The sequence below is a fragment of the Coturnix japonica genome, chromosome 1, assembly GCF_001577835.2.
Source record: "Coturnix japonica isolate 7356 chromosome 1, Coturnix japonica 2.1, whole genome shotgun sequence".
Classification (NCBI taxonomy): domain Eukaryota; kingdom Metazoa; phylum Chordata; class Aves; order Galliformes; family Phasianidae; genus Coturnix; species Coturnix japonica.
This window is the reverse complement of record NC_029516.1, coordinates 92,165,070-92,177,735: the sequence shown is the minus strand read 5'-3', so window position 1 is coordinate 92,177,735 and position 12,666 is coordinate 92,165,070. Positions and strand designations below refer to the sequence as shown.

Below are 12,666 nucleotides of genomic sequence, written 5' to 3'. Positions count from 1 at the left end.
TAGCACATTAGAATGAACTGCTGCTTTGGAATATTTGATAAGTGTTGACAGATGCTGACTTTCCAGTGTCAAACAAGATCAGATTCTCAGCCAGTGAGTAGCTTCAGTTTCAGTAGAAGTGGAGGTTTCATCATCTCATTGATCATCACACTTGATAATTTTTGACAATGAAAACACACATTCATGTCAATAAAGAAGTAAGTTATGCTACTTTCTGATGCAAGTGTTCATTTCTTTGAATGAATGTAAGCAAGAACATATATTTATTACCCAACCCAAGAAAAATCCAAAAACCCAACAGCTACATCCTACATGGACAATTACACATGTAACACCATGGAATTTATTTACAGAAATCTAAGTGATAAGTTTGCTTTGTACCCAATACTGTGAGAGTAATGGTAGCCTCTCCCAGGTGTTGCCCCTCTTCACTCTTCGCACTGATTTCACAGCGGTAGGTCCCAGAATCCTTTCTAGTCACATTTCTAATACGGATTCCTGTATTCAGCATCTCTGCTCGGTCTCTAAGATCACCTTTAAGAGAAAACAGACAAAGTGGTTTCTGTTCATCGCTTACAGAAAATATATGTTTCTTATTGACTGGTTCTGAAACCCCAAACAAATTATGAACTTATGCAGCGCTAGATATCTATCACCAAGGAGCAATATGTAATCCCCCTCCTAAGACAGTAAGAAACTTCCACAAACTTCTCCATTTTGTCCAGAAAAAAAAGTCACCCGAAATGTGAATATAGAACACTTTTTCTTCTGCAGACATTTCAAGACAGTATGTATAACAGTAATCATGTGACTGAAAAAAAGAAAAGATGGTTTTCCACTCAGAGTGGTGGCAATCACTGACTGACTTCTCTTACAGAAAGATTTCTGAGCAAGACTAGAGCAAACTATTTGACTTTTTAACTTAGCAAGAAATAAAAAGATGGATTTAGCAAAGATATGGCCACTTCTCTTACAATGAGCTTTTCTTCATTCAACAGCTTGTTATGAAATTAAACTTGCACAAGCAGAACAAGGAGTTCTAGTGTCTTTGTAACTGAAACATATGCAGGGAAAAAAAAGTTCAACAAGACCAGCACATCTTGCAAGCTCTATAAACTAAGAAAATTGCTGTGGCCTTATTTTACTTCTCAAGCTTTACTTGTCACGTACAAGGTACCAAAGAACCACACTTTCTTCAACAGATAAGGCTGAGGTAAGTCTTCTAAACAAAGTATAAACTGAGATTCTACTTTTGAAAAGGAGTACAAATAATTTAAAATGTACTGCTGAGTTTATATTTTATGTATATAAACATCTCTGCATTATTCATATCTAAGCCCCTAGCTCTACAGCAGGCTTCTGAAACCTCTTTGTTGGATAGGAGTGCAGAGCTTTCAACATTTATTTTTTGGTGAGTTTATGTTTGAATGTAATTTCATTTTTAAAAAGCCTCCAGGAACACGCGTTGTCGATTTTCTCTGTCTCCAGTTCTGTTATACTTCACTTCCTTAAAAACGTAACTGAATGTTGAGAATTTTCTGAAGAAAAGCTGTTCGTTTTCTTTTTCCCTGAGAAAACATTATTTTTCTCAAACGGACAAAAGTCAAGAGCATCCCCTTTCAGTCGTTTTCCTAATGTTATTCCCGAAGCGAGTTGATACCTGTGCAAGTGAATGACATTAAGCCATTAGTCTAAGCTTATAGTACTATACCTGTAAATTCACCTTTGTAGTAAACAAATGAAACTTCTTGGGACTGGATTTTCTTCCATTCTATTCTTAGGCTCATCCCTTTTGAAAATTTGTGCTTGCAACTAAGAATAGCCTCTAGAGAGGGAAAACAAACAAACAAAAACAAAAGAACAAAGAACAGAAGAGAAAGTTAGAACTTTCAGCATTGCGTGCAGTGCACATTCAGGTTCCATGACATTAATATTCTCCTTTAAAAGAGCTTGAGCAGTCAGCACAGGTCAGATCTATTTAAATGATGTCATCAGACCTTATACAGACTTACCCAAGCACAAAGGAGAAACAGAAACTAGTAATTTGCCCATAGTTTAGTGGCCTTGGGATCAAACTTCAGATATAGGATGAGCAGAGATTCCTTTCTACTCATTTTATGTTTCAATTCTTTTGTCAGTGAACAAACACCATTAAAAGGATTCTCTTCCAGTTATTATCTATACTGACTCTGAAGTCATTATCAGTAGTTTACCTGTAACAACGCAAATGAAAAACACACCAGTAATTTAAATATTCTAAGTAACTTAAATATTTAGGTTCAATTTGACTTTGGTTATTTTAAGGGTATGTGGAAGATGAGCATATGCTTCATTAAGATTATTCAGCCAAGGACCTCTTCAGCGCAAAAGTAATAGCAATAAAAGGGTAGCAACAAACAAAAACAAGCTAACCAGCAAACCCTTCAGTAAATAAATCTTCAATATTAATAATAATTGCCTGGATTCTTTCCTCTGATACTGTCTCTAACCACACATCTGTCTGTCTCTGAATCTATTAATAAGTGAAATTTAGCATCTCTCAGGATCTTCTGTGAAAGAAACGAATACAGTATTGATTTTGACTTCTCGTCTTTCAATATAGGTGAGAGCATCACATATCAAAAGCCCTTGTAGTTTTGGCAATGCCTGTCTGGTTTACAGGAGGCAAATACCTACTGATAAAACGTACAACCAGTCTGCATTAACCAGCATCTTCATTTCCAATATCAGCAAAAAAAGCTGCAGGGTGATCAAGAGGTACCAACAGATCTGTGCATCCACCTTATAGACTTGCATACATTTCCAGTCTGCTAGATTTATGTTTGTTGCCCTCTATGCTTTAATTAAAAAATATATTCTAAAAGTAAGTTTGGTTATTTATATATATAACTATACTACATAATTTTATATGCAGGCCAGGACCATTCCTCTTCACTCAGTGCAGCCTAGGCAAAACAAAAGGTTGGACACCCATGCTTAAAGTTTCATCTCCCAGGTCTGTCCTGTGAATAAACAAAAAGCTTCAAAGGGGTCAGGCTGGTAGCCCTAAGGATCTCTCGTGGGTAAATAATGTTCAGACTTCAAAGAAAAACAATGAGACAAGAGGACATTATTTGCCAGAAACATGTTACTCATGCACTGGCTGCTTCCAAATGCATGTGGTGCACTCAGGAAGCCTGAGGTTCCTGACTTCAGGTTGAGTGGCTGGGTGGAGCCTTCCTGAATCTTAAGATTTGCTGAAGTTTCCTTTCCATTCTGTTTTTGTATCCCTCTAACAAAGAAAAGCCATCATTCAAGCTCAGTTTGCTTTTGCTACTGACCTTGTGACTGCTGGCTGGTCCCCTGAGTTGGTCTATATTGGCTGAGCTGTCTACATCAGCTGAAGTGTTCTCAGCTTAACAAGTCACCTCTGTCTTGAAAGAGCGGCCTGTCTCGTGCTACTTTTTTTTTCCTCTTAAGAAAAGTCTCGTATTGATGCCCTGCCACTAATCTTATCCAGAGAAAAGGTACAGAAAGGGAGCAGTGGAATGCACACAGAACAGAAAAAAACATAACTAAAGCCTTCCTTACTTACAGTTCTCTCCTGCTTTTTCCCACACTAATAGAATCAGAGAGAGGAATTTTCCAGAAACGATCTACTTGGTTTTCATTAAGATAGACCTACAGGAAGCTGTTCATCAGCAGAGGCTCTATCAGCCTGGTAGGAGCCCTCAGGGATCTTGGAGAGGTCTGAACGGCATTGGCTTTGGATTTATGTCTGGACCAGGGCAATTATTTGATTAGCCCTCCCCTACAGTAATAGGAATTGGAAGTGAAAATAAAAACACATTTCAGATCAGCTGCATTTAGATTAATAGCTAACTCAACCTGCTCCTGCTGTCCCTTAGCACAAAAAAAGCAAAAGTTATGCCCATTTCCATGTTAAACTGGTCTCACACTCATACAAATACCAGAATAACAAAGTACAAGCCACGCATATGGGTAGGGAGCTGACAGCTTCAGAGACCAAATACTTCATCATTACCTCATAGATGAATAAAACCTCGGCAAAAAACTCTTTAAATTCTGAAATTCCCATCGCTTTGCATTCCAGCCAAGTACAATGAAATAACAACAAAAATCCACACGAGCCACATACCTCACATACTTATACATTACTAGGATCTCTTTCACATCGATTCAGCTAACATCAGGTTTTCTTCCCTGCCTCCTTAACTACTTTAGCTGATTATTGGCAATCATTATCCACCATGACAAAAGTCACGATAAAAAGTATATATTTAAGACAGTCATTAAAGTTACTGCCATTTTACTACTGACAACGGAGAAAAAATAATGGTAAATTCACTAACTCCTCATATCTCTGTTTAAGATTAATGCTTTTCCTATCTACCAGCTCACAGCACTTTGTGTGGAAGGAAATAAAACTAACATTACAGAGTGGGCTACCAAGACTGAAAAACAAGTTTCAAGAACCATGGAATAGGTGAGGTTGAAAAGGACCTTTGGAGAGCATTTAGTCCAACTCTGTAAGCAACTGAAAATGGAGACAAAACAAAGATTATAAGAGCAGCCAACACAGAGAGTTGGATCGAGACCACCACCCTCCCTACCACCCAAGGAAATAGGAAGACAATCTTAACTGCACAGCTTCTGTCTGCATAGCTTGCATATATTTATTACATATATTTTTAATCAGAGTAAGGCATATACTATACCTTTAAACTCCTCTGCTTTTACGTGCTTATTATCTGTTTCAATAGCAATTCCAGCCACCTTATGATCTGCAAGGACAAAAAGAAAAGCAGTTCAGTGATAAATGCTTGTACTTTTCTTTAGTGTTTCAGCAGTTTTTGAGACTTCCTTATGCAGTACAGCTTGGATATTTTCTGCTGAGCACTTGACTAAGATTTAGAGGGTGGCTGGCCACGTGGGTAGCCTTGAACAATACATATTTTCCTATGACCTGGCACCTGTAAAGAAAAAAATTACACACATATATATAATAGTAATGTTTCTCTGTAACAATACCGTGGTAATATTTACATGTGAGAAGTTAAGTGTAAGCAGTAGGTGTTGTTATACTGAGGAAACATCTCAGTCTGTTTTTAATTCAGGTTACTTGCATTAACCTGTGAGCATATTTTCCACTGTATTTCTGTTACATGGCAGGCTTCTTTCCTGAATACCACAAACTGCTTATCCAGGTTAACATATGTACAGTAATTGGCAAGAAACTCAAGAAAGTACTCCAGTCTGCATTGCCTCATGATTCAGGGGTGTCCCTGCCCTGCAGGAACAGCTGAATACATTTCTTTACACAGGTTTATATTAATATTTTTTCAAAAGCATCTCAGAGGATTTAGATAAATTTTCAAGGCAGTATGGACACTCATCTCACACTCAATTTCCTATGTCCATATCAGCCACTGAACAACTGCTACAAAGGGTATGAAGAAGTGAGCACAACTCACAAAGGTACAAAAAGAATAGAGAATGAGGGCAGTCAGTCAGAACATCTCCTCTCTGACAATCCCTCTTCTGCACACTTTAGCTCAGCTCCAGTGCTGGGCTTTCCCATGGGCTGCACCTTACCTCAGGGAACATCCACCTGACCCCACCATGGGCTCTCTAGGGCTGCAGGGGCAACTATACTTGGGCACCTGCTGCTCCTCCTTCTCTCTGCTGGGTGCCTGCAGGGCTGTTTCTGCTCCCCTCAACTCTCCCTGCTGTGTTCTGTATGCCGTCTCTTCCTCAAACTGTCCCCAAGGCTCACCAAAGTGGCTGCTGGGCCCAGCCATTTGTTTGGCACTGGTCAGCCCAGGCCTTGCCTCACACATTAGTCCCACAACCTCCTAAGTGTGCCTCAATGCACTACTACTCAGAGCTGCTGTTTTCCAGGTACCTCACTGCCTCTCTCTCCCAAATCCAAATGCACGTCCAACATTCCTTGTTTCTCAGAAAATACAGCTTCACACTTGGAAATAAAGTGAATTTTCACATCTGCAGATTAATAAATGATCCAAATTCATGTGCAGCTCTCCTGTCCTCAGTACGTCCTAATCACCTCTGTGTCACCCCAGAACAGTTACAGAAGTTTATAATATGAAAGTAAATACAAAGTGAAGATTATAGTTCAAGCAATGCTATTTATGTTCCCTCAGATTACAGAAACAGCAAAAAATATTTCCATTACAAATCATGCTTGCAAATTTTTCCACTCCATCAAGAAAGGAAACTTTCCTGTTGGACTTTCAGAAGATTAAAACAGAACAAACTACTAAAGAGCCCTGAGGAGAGCGGCAGAGGGAACCCCTCTTCTCCCCCAGCACTTCCCTAAGTAACAGCTGCCCCTGCACCTACACACACAGCCCATCTCTGATTTTGCCTAAGCTTGCCCTAAAAGGGAGGCTGAAATAATTCTCCTTTACATTCTCTATTAAGCCCTTTTAGATTTATGGAAATTAATCAGCTTTTACTTTTACCCAAACCCATTCCTAGAATTGTTAAAAAAACAATTATCCTTTAAACCAGTATGTAAAAAATCACATTACCTACTGAAATAACATCTTCCTTCACATTTTCATGGTAGGTAGAACATTTTGTTTTGAGGCCCTGTCTTCAGCTAAACTTGAGGAGGAAGCATTTCTAGGCCCTAAGTGTGTGGGTAAAGCCATTTATAAACATTATTGGCACATCAGCCTTCTGTATGCACACCGAACAACCTGAACACTGTATGACACACAGCATTTCATAAACTTGAAAATTCTCTCTCCTATTTAATACAGTGATCACGAAGCTCCCTGACCTGGCTTTAAGTATTCATGAGCTAGAATACTTAATAGGAAATAATGTTTTATGACTTTTGTAGCAAGACCGTGGACTTGCTTATTTCTGTGGAAGTTATCATGAAATTACTCTGTACACTTTGGATTGGAAGCTTGCAATTGCACCAAGTCTGTGTATTTCTTCCTGGAACAGGGGATTACAGAATACACAAGTCTGGTATGCAATGTGACAGGTACAAAACATTTTGTGAGAAAAAAGGAAAAAAAAAAATAAAAATCATACTCCTCACACACAAAGCTTTCCTTGTCACACACAACCCACATACACGCTCCTTTTCAAGAAGCCCTAGCATCTGAACACTAAGATGGTGCAGTGGTAGCTGATGATCAAGACCTGCTCAAGCAGGAGAGGTCTTTAAGGCTAGAGCACTTCTTCCTAACGATGCCATTTTAGAAAAGTTTCTGCCAATTATTCAGAAGCCAATACTCAAGCACTGGATTTTAATTCACCATATGAAAAGCAATAGAGAAAAGATGACAGATTACTGTACTACCAAACTTTTTATTCATCAAATGCTTTTATACACAGACAGAAAAACACTGAAACCAAAAAACAAACAAACCCCTTCTCTTCCATAAGTAACTTAATTTATTTGAAACTAGGCCCACAAAATGCAGTTTCCATTTAACTATCACGCAGCTGTAAACTGACACTAGCTGGAGGAGTCATCAAGGAAGAGCGTATTAGTCAAACCAAATCAAAGGAAACTGTGGTGCCTGTAGGAAATTACACAAGAACAGAATCAAAACAAAGTAATAAGTACAAGAAAAAACGTAGTCTTGTGGTATTTGTTTTGCCAAGTTCTAAGTAGCAGGTGGCCAAGAGAAAGCTGAACAAAGGATTTCAAAGGATACCGAAAGCTTAGGAAGTCCAATGTCCCAGGAATAAAGAGATAACACAGACAGATCTCTTACAGTAACCCCCCAACGGACAACAGGAAGGCAACCATTATGAACTCAAATGATGCCTCGTGTCTTATCACAGTCACAATGTTCACATGTCATTTGGTGCTTGTGTTACCATATTTTTTCCTAAGTCAAGTAGCCCACAGATGGCATAGTCCATAAACAAGAGACAGAAGTGATGAAGCTACTTAACCTCAGATAGAATTTATCACTTCAGATAAATTTATCACCTCTGCAGAGAAAGACTTGGGGGTCCAGGTAGACAAGAAGCTGGACATGAGCTGGCAGTGTGTGCTTGCAGCCTGGAAGGCCAACTGTGTGTTCTGGGCTGCATTAAAAAAAGGGGTGGCCAGCAGGGAGGGGGAGGTGATTGTCCCCCTCTACTCAGCTCTTGTGAGGGACCATCTGCAGTACCACATCCAGGCCTGGGGCCCTCAATACATGGAAGGACATGGATCTATTAGAGAGGGTCCAGAGGAGGGTCCACTAAGACGATCAGAGGGCTGGAACACCTCTCCTATCAGGAAAGGTCAAAGGAACTGGGCTTGTTTAGCTTGGAAAAAGAAAAGGCTCCAGGAAAACCTCATTGTGGCCTTTCAATACTTGAAGGGAGAGTATAAGCAGGAGGGGGAGTGGCTGTTTACAAGGGTGGATAGTGATAGGACAAGGGGGAATGGTTTTAAATTGAGACAAGAGAGGTTTAGGTTAGATATTAGGAGCAAGTTTTTCCACACAGAGGGTAGTGATGCACTGGAACAGGTTGCCCAGAGAGGCTGTGGATGCCCCATCTCTGGAAGCATTCAAGGCCAGGTGGGATGTGGCTTCTGGGCAGTCTGGTCTGGTGGTTGGTGACCCTGCACATAGCAGGGGGTTGGAACTGGCCTGGATTGAAATGATCGTCTATTCTATGATTCTATGTGGTCACCACAACCAATAGGTTAACTATCATCTTGCTCATGGTAGTGCTGGCAATGTTAACTGCAGTGCGCCAGGGTTGAGGCCCACCACTATTCCTAGACACATTTATGTCACCAGATGAGTGTTTAAGCAGCTTTTGTCTTCCATCAGTTCACATGGTAAATGCTAGCCTCCAATAAACATGCTGGAAAGAGCTAGGGACTATTAGCTGACATTGCAACTGCAGGAATCTCCACAGTGTTTGCCAGAACCTCCAGCCAATTCCAGAAACCAGTGATTTATTAACCAAAATGTAGCCTGGGCTGAACACAAACAGCCCCATTTAGGAAATATAACAAACATAGCATAAAGAGTTCAAACTTTAGACAAGGGCTAGAAGAAAATAACATGCATTGTGAAAAAAGAAAGAAAAAAGAAAAAGCTCAACTTATATCTCTTATTTATCTTGAATATTCTTGAACTGTAATAATAGAACAGGATTTACTTTAGGAATGCTTATCTGTTTTACAATAAAACAAAGAAACAAACAACCAGAAACCACCCTGCATACCTTTTCTACCACAGAAAACAAACATGAGTAGTCTCATTTGCAGAGGAGACTGTAGAATCCATCTAAATCCACATGCATGCAGCAAGTTTGTATCTTACTAGGCATGATGCAACTATGCAAAGCACAGCAGTCCAAGGAATAATGAATCTTCTGGGGCTGGTGAACTAACAAGGTATAAAACACCAGAAGAACTCAAGGGGTTTCTTAGCCATCCCTTCGCTTATGTGGTGGTAGCTGTCAGCAGATTTTATAATGTTTTGGAAAATGCTGGACTTAACCACAGTAAGTTCTAGTCATCCAGGCACCAGAGCCAGTGGGTAATACATACAGTGCCCGAGAGTATCTTAACACTCCATGAAATATGTGGCAAGATTTCAAACACTCTTCTTGGCTAATTAGGACACAGTCCATACAGATGTTTCTAATCAAGAAAAAAACCTAGAGATCCCATACCATGTACACGTGTTATCTATGCTTCAGAGGCAAATGAGATATTTCTCAACTAGCTTGAAATAAATGGCCTTTACTAGGTTAAATTTTTAATACTTCTGTAACTGTTAAGAAAAACTGCTCCTCAGTAAGACACAGTGCTTGTTCCCTGGCTCTACAAAGATGTCACTGAAGTTGTATCTGTGCTGCTACAGTCTCAAGGTGAAGGAAAAACATACGGCTACTTATTTTCAATAAACAGTACTAGGAATGCAGTATCTTGATCTTCACTCTTGGGAATGGCCGGTACATAAAAAGCAGCAACCTTTTAGATACTCAGAAGAAACAAAGGATAAGAAGACTGGGGGGGGGAACAAAAATAGGCAGAGTAATACAGCCTAACTTCTATGCTTTAGCACAGGCTGTGAATTCCTACAGGCAGTGTCTTTTCTGTTACTAGATCAACAATTCCAAGAAGAACCTTGTAAGGTACTTACATTTGTGCATACAGATACCTGTTTGCTTTCCCTCATTCTCCCTGACCACTTTCCTGTAAGCCCTTTCCTAATGCCTGACAAATCTCATATTCACAGAGAAACAGACTAGTTTTACAAAATATGGGAATGGAAAAAAAACAAAACAAAACAACAACAACAACAACAACAAAAAAAAGCCAGCTAAACCCAACATCTGGTTTGGCTTCCCTTTTGGAAGAGAAGCTATTACAAAATTACAATTCCAACTCTACAGCTGAGTAGTAATCTTACATGCAAAAACTGACCTTCCCCCTGTTCCCCCAAACCCAAAGGCATTTTCCCCTGTTAGAGACCAGGTTCAGAGTCACACACAGTAATTAGTCCTCTCCTCTGCCTGCTCTCCTGAGCCATTCATTTGAAGCTTCTAACAAGGCCAGCATCCAGATGGTAGGGTAGTTAGAAATCCAACATGCACATGCATTACATGTCTTGCCGAGTTAGTCATCAGGCACTCTTTTTATCCTTTTTCATTAAAAGATCTTAAAGAGCAAAGGTAGTCAAATTCTGCATGTATGTATGTACATACACACATACATTTCTACAGATACCCAAGCAAGACATAACAACTGGACTTTAAAGTACCCTACCTATAAAACCACTTTTACATCAAAGGAAGGTGTACTTTAGGCTGGTTCTCAAAGCATGACAGAGTAGTAGGCAGTTTCAAATGAAAACTTAGGTTAAAGCATTTAAATGGCCTCACCACTCAAAGTTCAAGAGAAACTTCAAAGTTTCTCTTGGATTTACTACTTATTGCAGATCTGGAGGTCTAAAGAAAAAAAAAATCCAAAAACATAAGAAGTGCTATTTTAATTAGATGTAGCATACAAACAAAAATTACAGCAGTTCTTTGCACTCATCTGTTAGAGAAAGTATGTTTTTAATCAGTCAGCAGCCCTGCCTTTGTGATGGAAATCATGTGAGAAGCAGCACGGAGAATCATACTACATCCAGCTGGGAGCTGCTCCATAGGGGACCAGAAGCTTTGTCAGTACCACTAAGAGCAGGATTTCTACCTGTATTGAAAGCTAGTGTTAGATGGTCTGAAGAGCTCTCAGTCTCGCAGGGGTGAAAAAGCTCTTTTATTGTATTGCCTCAATTACAGAGCAGACTAGAAATGCAGTTCTCATTCAGGATGCCAGCCTAGGGACGGTTTAATGCTCGGCTTTGTGTGTGTGCTGTTCAGTGAAATCTGAAAGGCCAGCACACCAGCTGACGTTGCCTTTGCTTTTACTCTCAAGATATTTTTTTTTGCTTAACTTGAAGGTCAGGAATAACAAGAGTACAGTTTTCAATTATCTTTAGTTAGCAGCAGCAGTCCTGAGAGTTTAGGATCACATTCATGATCACTTTGGAGCACAGCCCCAAGGACAGCAGGCTGGCAAGGCAGAACTGGAAGCGCCTGTAGAAGAGAAAGCAGGGAATAAAAACAACAAATGGCATGGGACAAGACAGGAAGGGATTATATAGGTCAGCCTTTATGAAGAAACTGAACACCGAAGTAAATGAATTCCAGAGAATACCAAACAGCCCCCAAATTGCTTTCAGTAGTCCCAACACTGATTACTGGTGTGACAAGGTGTGGGAAATAAGAATGTATATGCTTTTAGAGATACGTTATTAACCAAGTGACTATTTATGGTTCTCGTTTTCACAGCGGCCCCACCGAGACCCGACTCCAAGGCCTGCTGCCCAGAGCCCGCCGGGCTGCGCTCTCGGGTTGCCACAGCAACGAGGCGGCGGCTTAAGGCAGCCTGCAGGCACGGGAAGGGCCGGTGCTGCACCCACTGCTGCCCTATTACGGCAGGCATCAGGATGCTGAAGGCTTGTGTCCTATGCCATTGTGTTTCAAAAGACCGGTAGGAGGGACGTCCACTCCCACAGCTTCTTGTCTGCTGCTGTCCCATGCACCTCATGTAGCACTCAGCAGCAGTGAGCTGAAGAAACAGGTCTAACAGTTCACCAAAATGCTTGTCTGTTCAAATACCTAGAGAAAATCTCATAGTGCAATTACTGAGTTCACAGAACAAAGCCGAGCCCCCACAGCAAACTGGCATGTCCCTCTGAAGTCAATAGTACCGGGCTGATTTACATCAACCGTAAAATCAGCACTGAAACACAAGGGAGCTGGGAAACAAGAGAAAACAACTCCCTCAAAGGAGCCACACAACCATTTGGGCTCTCAGTTCAAGACATAAGTTCCACACTTGATTTCAGAGGTCTGCACAGCACTCAAGTGACTTTTGCTGGGGCTGCCAAGCAATTTCAAAAGGACAAATGCTTTAAAGAAGCTGGGTCGTATATAAACCCACAAATACACATCTAAAAAAAGCCGGAAAACAGATTCAGTTTACTTTCCAGCTGCACCAACCAGTCATGACTCCTGTAAACACCATGTAGAATTGGAATTCCCGCTTGCTCAGAACCAGAGGAGAAAATGAACTCCCTTATGGAAAGGTCATATTTCCAGATCCTAGGA

At 40.4% G+C, this 12,666-nt stretch overlaps 1 protein-coding gene across 2 annotated transcripts in view; it reads right to left on the bottom strand.

The window, feature by feature from the left end:
- Positions 1-12,666, bottom strand: part of JAM2 (junctional adhesion molecule 2) — a 29,350-nt gene that overhangs the window by 5,310 nt on the left and 11,374 nt on the right. The window contains exons 2-4 of one of the 2 annotated variants that reach the window (XM_015880793.2): positions 4,719-4,784; positions 1,724-1,825; positions 382-534 (exon numbers count right to left, since the gene is read on the bottom strand). In XM_015880793.2, the coding sequence (XP_015736279.1) occupies positions 382-534; positions 1,724-1,825; positions 4,719-4,784 (321 nt within the window). Of the gene's footprint in view, positions 1-381; positions 535-1,711; positions 1,826-4,718; positions 4,785-12,666 lie in introns of both variants that reach the window. The other variant, XM_015880784.2, reaches the window with a different exon arrangement.